Here is a 20,630-nt window from a genome sequence, read left to right on the forward strand (position 1 = left end):
TGAAGAAACCCAGAAGGTAATCTGAAAAATCTCTTAAGCTGATGTTTTCGCTATTTTCGAACCTCTGTTGCGTTCTTCTCTAAATATTCGAAATATCTCAATAATAATTTCTCATGGTCTATTTTGAGTTTAATATTTTATTTGTCTTTTGTAATTAGACCTTCATGAATTAAAAAGACAAGGAATGTCAAAACGCACATAAAAATTAAAAAAAATGATGATCAAAAATAAAATAATTCAAGATGCGTTTAGGAGCTTGTCTAAAAATTAATTCACAAGTTTCTTTTGATTGTGTCTAGAAAATCATTTGTTAAACTCATCTTGGCTTTGTCAAATAAAATTGAGCAAATGATTATTTTTCAAAGACTTAAAGCCAATGACTGAGTATAGGTTTTGGCATTATCAAAATGGGGAAATTGTTAGAAATAAAGTGTAATGATTTTGATATGCCAAATATGTATTTGTAGAACCCCCAATTTTATTTTATAGGTCTAGTAGAGTCTTAGACCATGATCCGGAAATTATTTAAGTTGCAAAAGAGAAAAACAGAGGAAGATGCATGAAAATAGAAGAAGAAGATATAAAGCCTAAAATCAAGAATTTGTCTGGAGAAAATGACAAATTGAAGAAGAAGATGTATAACATGAAATTCACGTCGCTACTACTCAATAAGATATCCCAGAAGAATTTTCGTGAAAGAAAATTAAGATTGGAAGATTGCATGTATTTGACTTGGAGATCAAGCATCTATGGAAATAAAGGAGTACATCAAAGATGATTGGAGATTTAACTAATAAATTGTATGGACAAAGTGGAAGATGCTTGATGTATTGTGTAAAATGACTCAAGTTTGAATCTCACCATCAACAATTTTACAAGGTAAAATTTGAGAAGCCATTTGGGAGCCAAGTCAAAGGAATTGGGAGCCGATATTAAAAAGAAGGAGTTGTAGTATGAGATGCAATTTCAAATTGGGGACCAATTAAAAAGAAGGAGTTGTAGTATGGGATGCAATTTCAAATTGGGGACAAGAAGGAGTTGTAGTATGAAAGGAGTTGTAGTATGGGATGCAATTTCAAATTGGGGACAAGAAGGAGTTGTAGTATGAGATGCAATTTCAAATTGGGGACCAATTAAAAAGAAGGAGTTGTAGTATGGGATGCAATTTCAAATTGGGGACAATTAAAAAGAAGACGTTGGGAAGCAATTGAATTGAGATGAAATTCAATACCGGGAGAAGTCTGGGAGCCAATTTCGAAGTCGAAGTCAAATAATTCAAATTGGGAAGCAATTGTGCCAATTACAAGTCAAAGTCAATTGGGTAACACCCAGATTACAAGTCAAAGTCAATTGGGTAACACCCAGACAGTTTGAAATATCAGTCAAGTCAAAGTCAATTGGGTAACACCCAGACAGTTTGAAATATCAGTCAAATAAGCCAATTACAATTACAAGTCAAAGTAATTGGGTAACACCCAGACAGTTTGAAATATCAGTCAAATAAGCCAATTACAAGTCAAAGTCAATTGGGTAACACCCAGACAGCAAATAAAGCAAATAAGCCAATTACAAGTCAAAGTCGTCAATTGGGTAACACCCAGACAGTTTGAAATATCAGTCAAATAAGCCAATTACAAGTCAAAGTCAATTGGGTAACACCCAGACAGCAAATAAGCCAATTACAAGTCAAAGTCAATTGGGTAACACCCAGACAGTTTGAAATATCAGAACACCCAGAAACACCCAGACAGTTTGAAATATCAGTCAAATAAGCCAATTACAAGTCAAAGTCAATTGGGTAACACCCAGACAGTTTGAAATATCAGAACACCTAGACGAAGAAGATAAGAAAACTTACAGTGAAGAATTTCTCAGAAAGAAAAATACTAATCTAACTAGTATGAGATTAAATTGAAGAATATTTTGAAGTATTTACCGGGTGTTTGGTTGGAAGGAAGGAATTAGGGTGGAAAGGAATTGTAATTCGGTGGGAAAAGAATAAGGTGGGAATAAAGTAGGAATTTAAATTACAGTGTTTGGTATGCAGGTGGAAATAAAGAAGGAATTCAAATTACAGTGTTTGGTATGTAAGAATAAGGCATGGAATTGAAAGGGAATAAGTGGTACAATGACTGAAATGCCCTTATGTAATAATAATAATAATAATAATAATAATAATAATAATGATGAGTGGAAAACAGAAATAAAAGGACGAAAGGAAAACAAAAATAATGGGGAAGAAAGGAAAACAAAAAGAATGGGGAAGAAACAACAGGCCGAAAGAAAGGAAAGGAAAAGAAAAAAGAAAGGAACGAATGATGAATAGGGAAGAAACAAGGAAAGAAGAAAGTACAGCTAATAAGACAAAAGGGTAAAATGGTCTTCACATATATTTTCTTCTCCCATCAAAACAACGAATTCCAATTCATGGGGGGGGGGGGGAGGGGGGGGGGGAGAGGTATGAATTAGAATTCAGCATTTGGAGGGAATTGCAATTCCCTCCAACCAAACGACGTAATTGGACCTTCCACAAAATTGCAATTCAATTACACCGAAATTACATCCAACCAAACACCCCCTTAAATCCCAAAGAAACAAGAACCACTTCAGAGCTGATCAGAGAAGCCATTGTACACGAAACTGAGATCCAGAAGAGAAAACTAGAGGAATATCAGATGAAGTTTGGGAACTCATTTGCATGAAGTTGAAGCTCTACCAACGGCTAGCTTATCTTTTCTGACACTTTGCCAGAAGATAAGATAAGATCTCTGACAAAAGATACAAGAATTCAAAAATGAGATCGTCTCTTTCCAACGGACAGATTCTCATTACCAGCTATAAAAGGATGAAGATATGAAGACTTGAAGATAGAGTAGAGTACACGGACTCACGAAATAAGAGCTCTAATACATAGAGCAAAAATCTCATTTGGTACAGAGCATACCAAAAGAAATCTTCAAGTGAGAAGTGAGAAAAGAAAAAAAGAACTCAGAGAGCTTCAAGAGAAATATTCTGAGAGTTCTAAAAGCAGAGCTAAACAGAGTATAAAAATCAAGTGCTTTACTTGATACTTTCAAAGAGAGAAAAAACACTCAGAGCGTTCAAGTGAAATCTTTCAAAGAGTGTTACATCTTCATCAAAGAGACTAAGCGTATCATTGAAGATCAACTACAGAGTCTCGAAGTTGGAAGCAAGACAAAACTTGTTTTGGAGCAAAACAAGAAAAGCGAGGAAAGTAGCACGGAGTTGTGAAATCCTGGATTGTCACACGGAGCTGTGAGATCCGAAGCAGCAGTGTCGGAGGCACTGGGCGTGATTAGTGCGGGCTTTGTGATCAAAACACTAGATCACGGGATACGTTTCTACTGGAGTGTGGAAGACGGGGGGAAAGTGACGCGGAGTCGTGAAATCCTGGGATAGTAGCGCGGAGACGTGAAACCCGAAGCAGCAGTGTGGTGTCACTGGGCGTGATAGTGCGGGCTTGGTGATCAAAGCACTAGATCACGGAATTCATTGTATCTTGGAACCAAGACGTGGATATAGTGAATTGCTCTTGGAGATAAGAGCAAGTGGAGTAGGAGGATTACACCACCTCCGAACCACTATAATTGTCTTGTGTTCTTTATTGCTTTCTTTACTTACTGCTCTATACTTGCTTCACACGAGATATACTTGTCACAATCTCACACACACTTTATCTTTATTTATTTCCGCTGCGTACCATACTCTAACAATCTAGTTAAGAGTTTTGGTTTCTCTCTGCCTTAGCAATTGTTATACTGTGTGAAAAAGTTTGAAAGTCTATTCACCGCCCCCCCCCCCCCCCCCTCCCCTCTAGACTTTCACCTTACCTCTTTTGGGACCAACAAGTTTTTCATGTGTATATGATTGAGACCTTAATTATCATTATATGTGAACTATTCATCTTGTAAACTCTCATTGATATTTTAAAATATTAATTTTTTCCCTACAAAATTAATTAGATAATAAAATTTTTACATTTAAATTCTTAAAGGAGACAAAAATTTGTCTCATATACATTTTGCAATAAAATGTATATCAATTTTAAATAAAATGTACATTTTAATTAAAGTAATATAGATTTGGAATAGAAAATTAAAATTTGTGCTACACCAAATAAAGTATGATTTAAGCTAAGAAAAGACAATGAATTCTTATAATAATTATAATTTGACATTCATATTCTTTTAGGATGATGAATAAAAAAAATAGTAGCTTTAATTTTTTTTAATAGTCAAGAAACAAATCAAATTAAATAATTATTATTATATTTAATTCTTACCCCAAAGAAGAAAATAGTTGCGGAAAGAATAGAAAAAGAAAAAAAAAATAAAAATGACATGAGTTACATTTTGTGTGCACTAATTTAATTATTATGATATAATAATATAAAAATAAAATGTCCATTGTCGTTGTTGTCGTTGTTGTTGTTCTTATTATTATTATTATTATTATTATTATTATTATTATTATTATTATTATTATTATTATTATTATTATTTTTTGAATGCTATTACTCTATTACATTGTAGTATCTGTTCAAATATAGTTTCTCAACCTAATGAAGCACAAAGAGTCAACAACTGTCAACAACACCTCCACTGAGGCTCGATCTCATGACCTCCCATATGGGAGAGGTCACTACATGTTAAATTATTATTATTATTATTATTATTATTATTATTATTATTATTATTATTAAATTACTAGAAAATATTTTGCAACGAGTAAGTTAAGAATAATAAAAGTTAACAGAATATTTCGTTACTAAATTTCAAGCTACATAAATCAAGGCATAGGGAATGTGAGATGTACATAAGTGTCCAAATGCTACTCTCATAACTATTTGGACCTACAATTTCACCTTTAACTCCACTCTTGTAATAATTCAAGCCAAAATGTCTAAGTAAGGACACAAAGAATACTCCGCTCAACGCCCAAGTACTCTTGTAGTGGGTATCAAGTGTGTGAAAGTGTGGCTAGTGTACAAGCTTTACTCTGGTAGTAATAAATACCCTCCATATTCAATCATATAATCGGGATCCAACAATTATACACATTATCAATACAAACTCAATTCACACACAAACCCTAATACCCAAATAATTGTCTTTAGGCAATGTAAATCAAATGTGAATCAATAGCAAGAAATCAAACAAAATCCAAGCCCTAGATGGCTAGATATTTAGCTACTCATACTAGAATGATTAATAAATACACAAATTAAAAGAGCTAAATGAAGTCGTAAATTTAAATTCAAGATAGAAAGTAAAAAAAGAAAAAAAAAAAAAACTTATCTATTGATTCAAAATAATATGTAATAAATACAAGGTTCTTGAGCTTGAAATTGAAGAGGCACAAGAAATTTAAGCTAATCTAATAAATTAGTGATAAAACTATGTAAGAAATGAAAGGAATTGAAATAATGGAAAAAAAGGGTGGAGAGTTCTCTTCAAAATTAGCTCAAATATGGCTTAGATTTATATAGGGTGCTAGGCACTACTGCACTAGCATGGGCACGACCATGGTCAAGAGAAAAATGAACAAAGAGTGTACTATGTCGTAGGCATGGGCACAAGCACAATTATGTCTATGCTTGTGCCTATCGGACAAAAGTTCCGATGCAGTTGATTTATCTTCTAGGTTATTGTTCACTCTTGAAACGTTTGAATTAGTCTTTTTGATATGCTAAAGTTGTAGATATTTAAGCTAGCTTTCCAATGACGTTGAAATCAATTCATTTAGACATTCATAAGTTGAGATATGACCAAAATACTAAGCAATGGCCGTGTTGTGCGAGAATTTCAACTTCTTATTCTTTTGCTTCACTTTTGCTTTAGCTTGTCCATATGATCAAAACCATTGAAAATTTCATTATTTTGCTCTCCAAGAGGTGTTGTATCTTATTCCATTGCTTCACTTGGGATCCCATTAACTCTAAATGCATCTAAAATGCTCCAAAATCATTCAGTTAATCTCAATCATCAATAATTACACCCCTAAACACACAAATGAAACAACTAATGAACACTTTGGCCAACATTATAACAAATGGCACACAAAATAAGCTTAAATGCAAGGTGAAAATATAAATAATTAGGCACTTATCAACTCTCTCACACTTAAACATTTGCTTTTCCTCAAGCAAATAAAGTCATTTAAATCAAAGCTAAGACAAGCAAACAATGTTAAAAAGATTTATTAAGGAATTTTTTAAAAGTAACAAATGTTAATGAAAAGAATCAAGTGAAATTTTCAACATCTTGAGCTAGCTAATAAGTCAAGTAAAATGTTATGAAAACCTTTTAAATAAAAATACATTTTTGAAAACTAGCGCAATCTCATAAAAAATGCACTCCAGCACTTGAATTATGAAAATTAGGTTTCTCTCCATACAAAACCTAGACTTGAAACATGGTCCAAAGGATTTACGGTTGAACCATTGAAGACATGAATGCAGTGAAATAGAGAAAGAACCATGCCAAAGTGATAAGACAATAGTATGTACATGTCTCAATAACCACCATTCACATTCTCAATGTCATATTCAATCTTAATTAGAGATAGCAACAATGTATAGCTTAAGCCTCTCTTTTTCACAAGTTGTGTCTTTTTTCATCTCTTTACTTTTTTTAGCAACTTCTAGAATTTCTCTTTAGATTTTGAATATCCCATCATAGGTTTAGTTATAGACTTATACATTTGGAAGTAGTTCAAATTCAATTCCTACAAAGTTGGTTTCACCTTCTCTCTTTTCATACCTCATAAATAAAGGGGATTGCAATGACTTTTTTAATTTTTTTTTTTAGAACTATCTCTTCCGCATCCTTACAATCCCACATCTTTTTTTTTTTTTTTTTTTTTTTTTTTTTTTTCATATTAGGGAAGGAATAAGGCCTCGCAACTTCACATTTTTGCCTTATGCTACACAATTTTTGCATTTATTTATTAGATACAAGGACCTTCAACCATACAAACCAAACAACGAAGGAAAATTTCATTGAAAATGCCATTCTTTAGCTCTCCAAGAGGTGTTGTATCCTACTCTATTGCTTCAAGATCACCTTGCCTCCCATTGACCCTAATTACATCCAAAATGCTCTAAAAATCATAATTACACCTAAACACACATATAAATCAAATAATGAATACTTTGGCCAAAATTATAACAAATGACAAGCAAAATAAGTTTAAATACGTACAAAGTGAAAATATGAATAATTAGACACTTATCAACAGTTTAAGAATTCAAAAATAAATATTATATATATTTTGTATTGTTTGATTGTATAATGCCAAAAGTTGTTAAGAATTTAAAAATAAACATTACATCAATTTCATATTGTATAATCGCATAGTGCCAAAATATTGTGCGGTAACATAGTTAGTTTATTAGTCAATTTTCACTTATTTAATCACTATTAGGTGTTTGACTTGGTTAAGCAATCAATATGAATGTTTAATTAATTAGTTTTTTGTAATAACTTATTGTTCCAAAATGCTGAAATTCTTTTTGATCTATTTTGTGAGAAAGTCATTTTGCATGTAATCATCTAACAACTAATTTACCAAACACTTTCTACCATCAACTAATGCTATTAACCGGTCAAACTCATTAATCCAATCAATTAACAACTATTTACCAAACACCCATATATCAACTTTGTATCGTGTCATAATATAGTTCAAAAAATTGCTAAGAATCCAAAAATAAACATTACATCTACATCAATTTCGTATAGTTCCAAAAATTATTAGGTCTAAATTTAGGCAAACATTCAAGTTACTCAACAACATAAGCGCGGAGCTGTCAACTTTCAACAGTGAATCGTCAACGTTAAATTGTAAGAAGCTCAATACGGATTTAAACGACGTCGTTCTTATTCATCTTCGGAAATCAATTTTCTCTGCGAACTTTGGTATCCCTTGGCAGTTAAGAAATACAACTGCATCTCGATCTCTCATTTCTGAACGGGAAATCTATAAACTGTTTGGAAGATCTCCGACATTAATTAGCGGTAAAACTTTCACCGACTTATATTGGATTCTGATGCGGTGTATTTTATTTTACCCTTTTTTGGGGTTGGGGGGTTGGGGTGGGGGTGGGGGGTGGGTTTGAACTCTGAACCAAAAAAAAAATTCTGTATTTTGCTTTTTCAACTAATTTAATTCATTGTTTTTGTGTGTTTCAATGAGTGTTTTGTTTTTATGTTTTTGTTTCTGCTTGTGAACGTTTTGTTTCTTTCACATTTTAAGCAGGTGGTTTCAGCTATGGGCGACAGAGATACTGATGACAGGGAGTCAAACCTGCCATTGGTGGTAAATTTTCAAACATTTTTTCCATATTTTATCGGCATTTATTCATTTTATAATGTATTTTCATTTCCGAATCCATTCATGAAACCTCCAGTTCGGAGTCCCTTTTGTTTATTAGTAAGAGCTTAAATTGGGAAAATCCCTGAATTATAAGTGTTAATTGAGTTGCCTGTACACTATTGTTGAATTCTGGAATCATCTTTTATATTGGTGCCTTGGTGGTGGTGGTGGATACTTGATTACTTGTGGCATTCTTAGCTTTCCCTTTCTTAATTTCACTGATCAGTCTGTCATTAATATGTACAAGTAGCAGAATTGCTCTGCTGGACTCTGGGTACTTGGTGCCTCTTTTCTTTCATAATCCATCTTAGTCCTCTTGAAGTCTTAGTCTTTTGATGTAATGCTCTCCAAGTTGGTTGCATTAGTTCTTCGCCTTTTTGGCCTGAAGGGTTCTATCTTTTCAGCAAAATGTAAATGGTTCATTAAACAGTTCACAATCCTCTCTGATTTTCATCAGTTGCATTTTTTCTTACAGTAACAACTGGGATCTCAGTAATGTCAATGGGGTAGTACTTGACATACTTCCTTTCATTGTTTCCTTCCCCCACCAAACAAAAACAAAAGAAAAAAGAAAAAGTGCATCTCTGTTCTTAATTGTGCATGTCTATATATATCTGGAGTAATTAAAGAATTAGCTTCCTATGTTATGGAGTTTTTCTTGCTCTTGAACTTTTTTTGCTTCACAGTATCCTTTATTTCTTGCCAGAGAAATGATGCATCCGTTACAAATGACAATCTCCTTCCGCAACTCCTCACTTCTGTGCCAAGACTTAATGAAGCAGCGTCTTATCTCGCAGAAAAAACTTCTCTGTTTACAAGCTGTCTTCCTGATCTTTCTGGTGAGATTTTCTTATAGAATCCTTTCTTTTTCAGGTGGTGATGTGTATGTATGTGGTATCTTATGTTCCCCTCTTTTTACATTCACTTGGAAATCTCTCTTCTATAAATTGTTAATTATCATGCATTATATGTACAAGGTGCATATTGGCTACTTTAGAAACTTGAACCATGCAGTAGACATTTATTGCATTTTTGCATGAGTTCGTAACTGATATAATCGCGACTATTGCTGTAGTTTGCTTGCCTTCCGTCTGGTGCTTGATCACTTGCTTTAATATATGTAATATTTTGCTTTCTTTGTACCCTACAGTTGCTACTTCCACTCTCCTGGTTATTGATTTGGTCTTTAGCACTATATTACTTATATTATTTTAATATGATACCTCAGGCCCAGCCTTTGGACACTCTGGTGAACAGGAAATGGTGACATTTGAATCTAGAGATTCCGAAGGATCTGTTAGCCGCAGTTATACTTATGTAGGTGCAACTACATTTCCATCTTCTGAATCATCTCATGAAGCAGCTGATGTTCCTTCTGTCCATGAAGGAATACCTAGGAGTTCAACTGAATCAGAAAGTGGTTCATTGCTAAATTCTAATGCAATTGTGACGTCAACTCAATCCAATCGAAATGGAATTTCCATTTTCCAAGGGTATGGAGCATCTATAGCTCTTATAGTAACTTGTCTTGATTTGCAGATCTATATGTAAAAGTTGGAACTCGTTTTTAATATAACAACATTGCTTACAAGAACTGTATTCTTATACCTGTAAATAACTAAAACTGCAAAGCTATGAATTCTTGATTTCTCTTCCTTATTTTCATAAAATAAGCTTGAATTTCCAAGGGTTAATGGAGAATCTATTAGTTCTTTCTGTTCTTTCCATTGCCATAGATTTTTGGATCTTTCAAATCATTGATTACTTCAGATTGTTTACCATCCAACAATTGCACTATTTATAATTGCTCATAAAGACATTTGATAATCATTGTTGGTTGGAATTCTAATCATCTTCCTCTTGAAGATTCGGTTGCACAGTGATTAATCATATGTATGTCTGATTTGTAGTCTTATTCAAAGAGTACAGAGGACAGTTCGTGGCTCAGCTGATGATATTGGATGGATGCAACGTGATCCACAAATGCCTCCAATTGAAGATGGGACTGACAGATTTTTGGAGATTCTTGATGCTATTAGGTACTGTGTTTTTGTTGTTACTCATTTATTTGATTACATCTGTTGACTATATTTTAAGATTTTTGACCTTGTATATGTTCTTCATCAGGCATGGTGTGCACAGGTTGCCAAACTCGGTGGTATACTTGTTGGTACCAGGTAGCAACAATAATACTTTGTTCTAAATAAGGCTTGAATATTTTTGGCAACTTGAATAAACATGGCTTTCAGTATGAGCTACCATTGTTATACTCCCTCTATGAGCTGCCCACATGATGTTGGCTTTTTACACTGATACAGGGGTAGTAACGTTGTAGTGTCTGATAGTTTAGATTTGTTAACTTATCACAATTCTGCTGTCTTTAGGTCTATTCAGCAACCATGGGCCACTTTACTTTGTTAATACAAAAACAAGTTTCTTGAAAATGGGACTCACTTGTCATATAGCCAAAATTCACAGTGAGGTACCGGATTTTCCTTCTTTTCTGCAAGGTAGTCTTTTACGAGTATCGTTTTCAGTACTAAAAACCTGCGATCTTCAGGCATCGGTGGAAAAAAATGCCAGTGAGATAAAAGAGTATATTGAAGAAATCTTCTGGGGTTCTGGTAAACGTGTTCTGCTTCTTGGACATAGCAAGGGGGGGATAGATGCTGCTGCTGCTCTATCCATGTATTGGACTGATTTGAAAGATAAGGTTTCCGGGCTGGCACTCACTCAGAGTCCATATGGTGGTACTCCAATTGCGTCAGATATACTTCGAGAAGGGCAGTTGGGTGATTATGTTAATATCCGCAAACTTATGGAGATCCTCATCTGTAAAGTGATCAAGGTATTTTTCCTAGCGATTTAACTATGGTATATACCCACAATTAGAAAAACATGTGAATGTAACCTGCATTTGACATCTGATATTTTACTATTTCATGCATCCATTGCAAGTCGGTGGAAATTATTGATCTTAGAATAAGTATCATTCCAGATATGGTTCCTCTATATATTCCAAACACGAGTTAATACCAATTGGGGTCTTTCGAGTATAGTAGTATTTAGTCCTAAACTTTCAATTTAACCACCCATGGTCCTTCAACTTTCAAGTTACACACCACCCATGGTCCTTCAGCTTTCAAGTTACACATCACCCATGGTCCTTCAACTTTCTAATTTTTAACACTCTTGATCCTAACTTTGCCCTTACTTAAACTAACGGAAGGACCATAGTTGGTTAAATTTGAAAGTTGAAGGATTATGGATGGTTAAATTGAAAGTTTAGGGCTAAACGTGGCGGTGCCACTATATTCAGAGGACCCCGACTGGTATTAACTCTTCCAAACACAATGGCGAAGCATTGAGATCCCTTACTCAACACTATTTGCACTTTCTTATTTTGCTTACTCTAATTGTGCCTTCTCCTTTTGCTTAATTTATTGGCCATCAAATTAATCAGTGGCTGAAATCTAATCCTGGCAGCTGTTTTGTAGGGAGACATGCAATCATTAGAAGACCTGACTTATGAGAAGAGGAAGGCATTCTTGAGGAAATACCAACTGCCAAGAGAACTCCCCATTGTTTCTTTCCACACAGAGGCCAGCATATCTCCGGCAGGTTTGGCATCACTATCCCGCATTGCACATGCAGAATTGCCAACATTCTCTGCGGGCCAGTCAACGACGCTCCCAGTGGTGATGCCCCTTGGCGCTGCAATGGCGGCTTGTGCACAGCTACTTCAGATCAGATACGGTGAGAAGAGCGATGGGCTCGTAACGTGCCGTGATGCAGAAGTTCCAGGCTCCGTTGTAGTAAGGCCAAAACGCAAACTGGACCACGCTTGGATGGTGTACTCGTCGTTGAACGATGATCCATCAGAAGCTGATGCTTCTCAGGTTTGTGAAGCCCTTCTGACATTACTTGTGGAAGTAGGACTAAGAAAAAGACAAGAACTAGCAAAAAAAGATGAGTGAATTGAAGCATATGCACATAGGACAGAGGGTTCAAATTTGTTAGGAGGGAGAAATGTAGATCAATGGTTGAGATGATTTGATGGAATTTGTCCAACGAGTGGATATATTCAATCTCACTATAATTCTTCCCGCTATTTATTTATGCCACTTATATGTTGTAATTATTTGCCATTTGGCTCAAAAGGATATTAAAAAAAAAAAAAAGAATTAATATAATTAGTGTAGAACTCAGGCTACTTTGGATAAAATTTAATTTGAATTGTAGTAATGAGATTTGAACTTGTAAATTGTACACTCCAACACCATGCGGGTGGATGGGGAGGAGCCCCCTTCCAGCGTCGATGATGAGTTGTTGGTGGACTCGAGTGTTTTGCCGTGTGTGAAGACTATCTTGGAAGGGTGTCTGTTATAAGACATCGAGTTTGACCTTGATCTGAATTTTTTTTTTTAATATGTATGATAAGAAAAATAGAATATAAATTTTCTACAATGCCTATTTGAAATGGCTGTGCATCCATATTTTAAAGGAATAAGGGTCAAATAGATCATCGAACTGCACCTAATAATGCAATTAGGCCATCGAACTTTAAAAAGCAACAATTAACTCCCTGAACTAACTAATTCTATTCAATTAGTCCAATTTGTAAGTTTTGGAGGTTGTTAGCAGGTCACCCCTAATTTATAATATTTTTAAAAAATTATTATTTAAAATTAAAATTAAAAAAAAAAAAAAAAAAAGATACCGTCTCTGCCAGAGACGAAGAAACCTTCTTCGTCTCCCGCCATGGAGACGGAGTTAATTTCTTCGTCTCTGGCCGGAGACGAAGAAGGTTCCTTCGTCTCCAGCCAGAGACGAAGAAGTTAACTCCGTCTCCATGGCCGGAGACGAAGAAACTCTTCGTCTCCAGCCAGAGACGAAGAAGGTTTCTTCGTCTCCATGGCTTCTTCGTCTCCGGCGTGTCAATCTGTTTTTTTTTTTTTTTTTTTTTTTTTTTAATTATTAATATTAAATAATTATTTTAAATAATAATTAAAAAATTTTTTGAAAAGGGATAACCTGCTAACAACTTGGAAACCTACAAATTAGACTAATTGAATAGAATTCGTTAGTTCAGGGACCCAATTGTAGCTTTTTGAAGTTCGGTGGCCTAATTGCATTATTGAGTATAGTTCGATGGCCTATTTGACCCTTATTCCTATTTTAAATAATGAGTTTCTTTCACTTTTGATAATACAATTATTTGACTATTTTTATATTTGGTCAACGATTATTAAAATTTTACATTTGGTCTTATAACTTTTAAAATTTTTTTATATTTGGTTCTTTGGCCTAATTTACGATCACCGGTGACCAAATTTTTTAGTTGAAAAATATTATAGAAAATAAAAATTTTATCCTTCAGTACAAGTCATTAGATTATTATGCATTCGTGCTCATAACATAGATATACAAATTTGGTTATTGGTGATAAAAAAAAAAATTAGTCCAGTAAACCAAATGTGACAATGTTTTAAAAATTGTGGGATCAAATGTGAAAAAAAAAATCGGGTACTAAGTGAAAATAATATAATAGTCATGAGAGCAAAAGTAGAAAAAATACTTTAAATAATGTTTTTTTTTTTTTTGAAAGCTACTGGTTCTATTACATTGTAGTATCTGTTCATATACTTTCTCAACCTACTGAAACACAAAGAACTAATAACGCCTCCACTAAGGCTCAAACTCATAATCTTCCAAATGGAAATCCAACCCGGATACCATTAGACCACATAGTCCTGGTACTTTAAATAATGTTTAAGTTCAATTTAAATTCATGATTTTAGATTAAAAAAAATAAAGTTTTAGTAAAAGGTTATGTGATAGAAGAACTAAAAGCAAACTAACTAAATACAATAAACAAAATTGTGTATAATAAAAGTTTAAACAAAATTGTGTACAATACATGATTTTAATTTTAGTAACAAAAATAAGGGAGCGCGAGATAGATTTTTTTTTTTTAAAGAAAAAAAAAAGTAAAAGAAAACACAACACTAGGGGTGAATAAAATATCGATTAATCGCTCGATAATTGATAATCGAATCGATCGAAAAAGTCAATTTTCGATCGATTTCGGTTATTGATCTTAATTTTTTTTCCAAGTTATTTTACGGTTATAGGCTTTCGATTATCGGTCGGTGACTGATAATCGAATATATATATATATATATATATATATATATATATATATATATATATGTATATACAGAATTGCACTGAGGTGCGAATGAAGCGCCCAGGAGGAAATATGCGAACGAATCAGCGTGCGACACGTGTCCAAATCTAATGGATTAGAAAAAATGCGGTGGCATTTTTGTAAATAATTAAACATCAAAGTGCAAGTAAAATGTATTACAAGTGCATGTAAAATGTATTATAGGTGCAAATAAAATTTATAGTGAGCATCAATACAAAGTGCACCTATAGTTATAAGTAATTGTACTTATAGTTATAAGTAGGTGCAATTTGGTGCATGAATGTTTGCGGGAAGTGAATGTTAACAAGACAAAATTACATGCACTTATATAGGTGAAAGTAGGTACACTTATAAGTAATTTTACTTGCATTTCGATGTTCAATTATTTACGAAAATATCACCGTGTTTTTTTTTAATCTATTAGATCTGGATACATATCGTGCACGAATTCGTTCCCATATTCCTTCCTGAGCACGTGCATCCCTATACATACATACATACATACATAGGGTGAGGTTCAAGTGAGGATGGCATCCTATATGAGGACTGTGGTCAAATAAGTACCATTAGATTGTGAATTTAGATGGCTGAGATTGCACAAGGGATACATAAATAAACGCCTTAAAAATGGGGAAAACAGCTGAACTTAATTAAATTAGAAGGTAAAACTGTAAAAATGCTTTGGATCGTGTAAACACCCTAGAAGGAAAATGGCGTGATACTCGGTTGCATTACCAATAATTTTCTTCAACATCGTGTACTAGGTTAGCACAACACTTACTGGAGTCCATTAGATTTCCACCGTCCTCCCCACGAGAGCGGCAGAGGCGCATAGTGTTTCCCGTCCGAAGCAATGTCCGGCTCAACCCTGTCGCAGTCAACGGAGAGCATCGTTTTGAAGCTTTGAAAAAAATAGGTATTTTGATTCCCTTTGGTTCGTTTTCCCGATTCAGAGCGTGTGGGTTGCATTTAAAATTGAAATTGAAGATGATTTTTAAAAACAAGGGGCGATTGGGAAGAATATTGAAACAGAAAAACTTATGTACATTATCATTTGTGCGGATGGCGGTGAGGGTGGGGTTAACGACATCAATTCTTGTGTGCATTTGCATTACAATTAGCGAAGGGTGTGTGGAACTCGGGCCAGAGGAAGAGGTTCTACGATTTAAACTATGTTTTTTCGTCTGATTAATACTCGTAGCCATGGCCGGCGCATCCCCTGCCGGAGCAAACACAGAGCATCAATGGAGGCGTCGAGGAAAATAGGTAAGCATATTACCGTTCAATTTTGTAGTTGTGTTTATCGATTCTATGTGGCAATGATTAATTCCTATACTGTTTAAAGAATCCAAGTGGTGAGCGATTTTGGTAGGAAATTTATTGGTTTTGTATAATTGTATAAACCAGGAGTGGGTATTTGAGAACGTTTAACAGGTGAAATCGTGGCAACATTTGTGCACGAAACAGATTGTTATATATGGTTAATCGGTTGTGTGCATTTATGCTTGTTAACAACATGAATTAGTCTGGTAGATTGTTGGTTATTTTGGGTGCACTGTATGGTACATAATGTGAGTATTCCTGTATAATTGAAGAGATTGAGCAGCATGTAAATTGTGAATTATGTTGGCCACTGTGCTGCAGTACTTAGGATTCTAACACTTGTCTGCCTTCTCTTTCAAATAAGATGCTTGCGAATCAAGATTATGATAATAATGAACAGAACACATTCTGCCAACTTTCCATCTCGTCCAACTACTCCAGCCTCTTGATATTATGCCTCCAAACTCTATATATAGACAAGAAAATAATTTAGGATGATGAAGAAGCACTAAAAGTCCAATTGAAATTGTATCTTAGAAAACATAGAAAGAGAAGATTATGATGTGCATGAAATCAGATAGGAAGTCTAGCATTTAAAAGAAAAATAAATGGGCTCCATTACAGGAATGAGGAATGAGAATATATACCTGTTCGTGGATATTTTTCCGCTTAAACAGTGTGCATTTTTTATTCTGTAAAATGTTAACTTATAAATTGTGTGCATGGTTTGTATTGCTGTGTGTGCTTTTCAGTTCTTAGTCAGTGTGCATATTACCAAATATACAGTGTGTTTTATTGCTCGTGAACAATGTGCATTTTACAGTTGTGCATTTGTCCAGTTTGGTATTGTGCATTTTAGGAGCATAGATTAATTGTAGCAGTTTTCCACATAGGTAGTGTGCATTTATTGTGTTTGATAGTTTGCAACTGAGCTAGATTATTTGGATTGATAGCCGACAAATTAAATATGGAAAGATCCCCGAGGACTTGGTAAGCATCCCGTACTAAGGGGTTAAAATTTGAATTTTGTATGCTAATCAATTCTAGTAATGGATGTGTGCACTTGTGTGTTCCTCCTATGTTTATTTGAGACTATATGAAGTGAGGAGTTTATAGGCCACTTAAGTAGAATCCGAAAATGAGCGTCTTTGGTGATCAAATTTGTGCAGCTGTGTTTTTTCCTATGTGCATTGTTAGCGTATATGTGTACTGTTAGTCCAGTGTTGTGTGCATATAGGGAGCAGATAGGTGTGCTGAGGTTAGTAATTTTAACCGGGCTGTTTTATGAATTGCATATCTAACAATGTTATTGTACACCACACAGAAGGACATGTTGTCAACGTTTCATGATGATGAGCTTAAAAAAGAGAAGACAGTGGCGGTACAATTGCTCGACCCAAAGCGTATGCAAATGCGATGGAGGGATACCAAAAACAAGGAGGATTGCGGGGTGTTCGCCTTAAGACACATGAAACATTCTTTGGGGAAGGGAGTTGCGAATTTAGACTGCGGTTTACGCAAATGTGACAAAGATATGAAAAAGATATGATGCATTTGAGGGTCAAATATAAGTGCATACTATCATATGTTAATGACAGTGTACTATCAGCGTGTGGTTGCGGCAGTTTTAAGGGTACTATAAGCATGTGGTTGCGACAATTTTAAGGGTGCATTCTGCAGGAAACCAACTAACTCAATTACTTTGGTTGCATTTGTAAAAACAAATAAGAAAACATTGTACAGAAAAATGTGAACAACCTAATGCGGAATATCAATTTATATACTAATCTGAAACCCAAATTCAAACTAAAATGTCAAATGCAAAACACTTAAAATCGTATGTTGCAGTGAAACATATATAATTTAGAACCACAACCCCTCCATATTCTTCATAACCATACTATGACGTACATCAAACCCGGTAATAGATGCGTAGTGTTGATAAAAAGCGACACCATGTTCAAACCTCTCAAAACATTGTCCCCTAAAAGGCTTGACAGCATAATCACCCTCCCCCAAAACTAATGAAACAAGTCAATAAACAACGACAATAACCGGAACAAAACCATAAAAGAGCAATGCACTTTCTAAAAAGAAAACACAAAAACTAATAACAATGTATCGTGACAAGAAAAGAATTTAAAAACTGGTAAAACCAACAAAGCAACACTCAACAAAAAACACCTATAACCCCTAAAACCACACACAACACTATAGTAAAACAAAAAATAAAAAATAAATTAAAAAACTGCAGTCGAGATGAATAAACACAAGATGCCACCATACATGCAAAAATACAGTCATCAATGATGCACACGTTAGAAACAAAAGAATAACGACGAAGAAAAAAAGCTAAAGACAAATCTAGCGACTCCATAGCAACAAACAACCTCAAAGAAGCAGAAAGATTAATTCAAGAAACCCCCACGTTGAAACAACACAGAAACAGTGTCAAAACAATGATGATCGGTATCACCCTTCCTTTGTTAAAAAAAAAAAAAAACAATGATGATCGGATACCCGATCAAGAATTCTACGTTACCTTGGGGGAAGAATTCTATCATACCTTAATTACTCACCCTAAAAACATGCATAATATTCCAAACCAATAAAAACTATGAAAGGTAAAAAAATATAAAAAGACTAAAATACCCAATCAGAGTTGCGTTTAAAAACAAAAAAATAAAAATAAAAATAAATAACAAAAAAGCACAACCACACATTAACACAATATCTATGGCTAGGATTAATCCACAATCCTCATGGGGGAAAGTGACCTCATTTGATCCTTAATCTATATATATATATATATATATATATATATATATATATATATATATATATATATATATATATATATATCATGGTTGCAGTAGGCGCTAGGCACTAGGCGCTAGTCGGGCGCCCGGACAGCGCCTAGTGCCTAGGCGGATGCCAAAAATATAGTGACAGACTTATAATTTGACAATTTTAATGAGGCTGTTTTCAACATTCAATCAAATAACACATCCAAATAAATGAAATAATGATAATTCATAAGTCATAACATCAAAAGAATATTAAAAAATAAAAATACTCAAATACTTCAATCATCCAAAGATTCAAAGTATCAAACTAATCTACGGACGGTTGGACGAAAGGACATCGGACGAAATCGGTCAAAATCGAACGAAATCGACCGATTAGGCCAAGTTGGCTGCTTAGACCGATTTCGCCACCTAGGCGCACGACCGATTTTGGGCGCCTAATAGTGAAAGCAGAACGGCCTAGGGGCGCCGCCTAGTCCGATTTTTACAATATATATATATATATATATATATATATATATATATATATATATATATATATATATATATATATATATATATATATATATATATATAGATTTTGAATTCGGTGCACACCCCCTATTTAGCCGAGCCCGTGAGCACTCCTTGTAATCGTTGATTTGTTATTTTGAACGGTCCAGATGGTGTGCGTTGTTAATCCACGTGCGCTACTTGTGTGTGGGGGGCAGGGGCGTTTTTGTAATTCACTATTATTTTTTATTATGACATGCATTGATATCCGCCGGCTTTGGTGCATGTGTGTTGATGAAAAAGGTATTTCTTTTGTTTCTCTCTCCACAGTAGAATCAATTCCTCTCCCTTCTTCCCTTCTCGTAGACGCTTCCTCTCTCCGCGAGACTCTTCGACGCTTCTTCTCTCCGCGCCTCTTCGATCGACTGGTAGCCATGGCTGGGTCTAGCAGGAGACAATCCAAGCGGCTTAGGGGTATCTCCTCCGCATCCAGTTCCGGTAATCTTCTGTCCGTTTGTTTGATTTTGTGTCGAGCTTTGTTTTTTTTTTTTTTTTTTTCTTTTTCCGCGGGAGTTTGTGGGTTACCATTTATGCGGTGAGTATTTCCAATTTAGGTTTTTGTTGTGCTTTTGGTTTGCAGTTTGTCTTTGCGTCTTTTTCAGGGGGGGTACACTGATGCTTTTTGGGTTTGTGTTTCGTCTGGTTTCGTACTGTTTGTTGGAGTGGGGTGTGGCGCGGCGGGTGTGATATGTAGTGTTCTCCGATTTCTGGGTTAGGTTTCTTCTTTTTTTTTTTTTTTTTTTTTTTTTTTTTTTTTTTTTTTCCTTAATGGCCTGGGTTTGGTGTGGACTGTTGTGGGTGCAGGGGCTTAATAGTTTCTGCATGTTAGAGATTTGTGATATACAATGTTGTCCGATCTTTTTGGTTTTTTTTTTCCTTATCGGCCTGGGTTTTGGTTTGGACTGGTGTGGGTTCGGGGGCTTAATAGTATATGGATGTTAGGGGTTTTGGTGGGTTTTTGGTTTGCTGGAGTGTGTTGGCTTGGGGGATTCTGGTGGATTGTGGTTTATGGGTTGTTAGTAGTTTTTTTGTTTTTTTTTTTATTTGTATTTTTTGTGTTTTTTTTTTTCCAGGTTGGAGTTTCAATGGCAGTGGTTATTCTGTGGGGTTGCATTTGTTTGTCGTTTGTATTTTATAATTTCTTGTTGTGTTGATTTTGATGTCAAAAGTGCTATTTTGTTTGGTTTTGTGTCTTTAGTGCGTTTTTCTTATGTTGTTTTTTTTCCCTACCTTTTGGGGGTGCCGTGCCTTGGTAGGTTGGTTTGTGCGTTTTTGGGTGTTACTGTGTGCTTGCAAGTTTGATTGCAATTACTATTTATATATATTGGTTGTTTTGTTGC

At 34.7% G+C, this 20,630-nt stretch overlaps 1 protein-coding gene across 6 annotated transcripts; it reads left to right on the top strand.

The window, feature by feature from the left end:
• The first annotated feature begins 7,828 nt into the window (after window positions 1–7,828).
• Window positions 7,829–12,590, top strand: LOC109157664. 6 transcript variants are annotated; one of them, XM_019305519.1, is made up of 10 exons: window positions 7,829–7,953; window positions 8,281–8,340; window positions 8,870–8,903; window positions 9,104–9,236; window positions 9,626–9,890; window positions 10,308–10,436; window positions 10,525–10,574; window positions 10,782–10,879; window positions 10,958–11,245; window positions 11,895–12,590. In XM_019305519.1, the coding sequence occupies exons 2-10, from the start codon at window positions 8,312–8,314 to the stop codon at window positions 12,372–12,374; spliced, it is 1,506 nt and encodes a 501-aa protein (XP_019161064.1). In that variant the 5' UTR covers window positions 7,829–7,953; window positions 8,281–8,311; the 3' UTR covers window positions 12,375–12,590. The 6 variants fall into 6 exon arrangements, with proteins under 6 accessions (XP_019161064.1, XP_019161068.1, XP_019161063.1 ...); XM_019305518.1 differs by having other exon boundaries at window positions 7,894–8,066; window positions 8,261–8,340; XM_019305520.1 differs by having other exon boundaries at window positions 7,894–8,066; window positions 8,261–8,340; window positions 8,873–8,903.
• The last annotated feature ends 8,040 nt before the right edge of the window (window positions 12,591–20,630 follow it).

This window comes from Ipomoea nil, unplaced genomic scaffold (genome assembly GCF_001879475.1).
Source record: "Ipomoea nil cultivar Tokyo-kokei standard unplaced genomic scaffold, Asagao_1.1 scaffold2791, whole genome shotgun sequence".
NCBI classification, from domain to species: Eukaryota; Viridiplantae; Streptophyta; class Magnoliopsida; order Solanales; family Convolvulaceae; genus Ipomoea; species Ipomoea nil.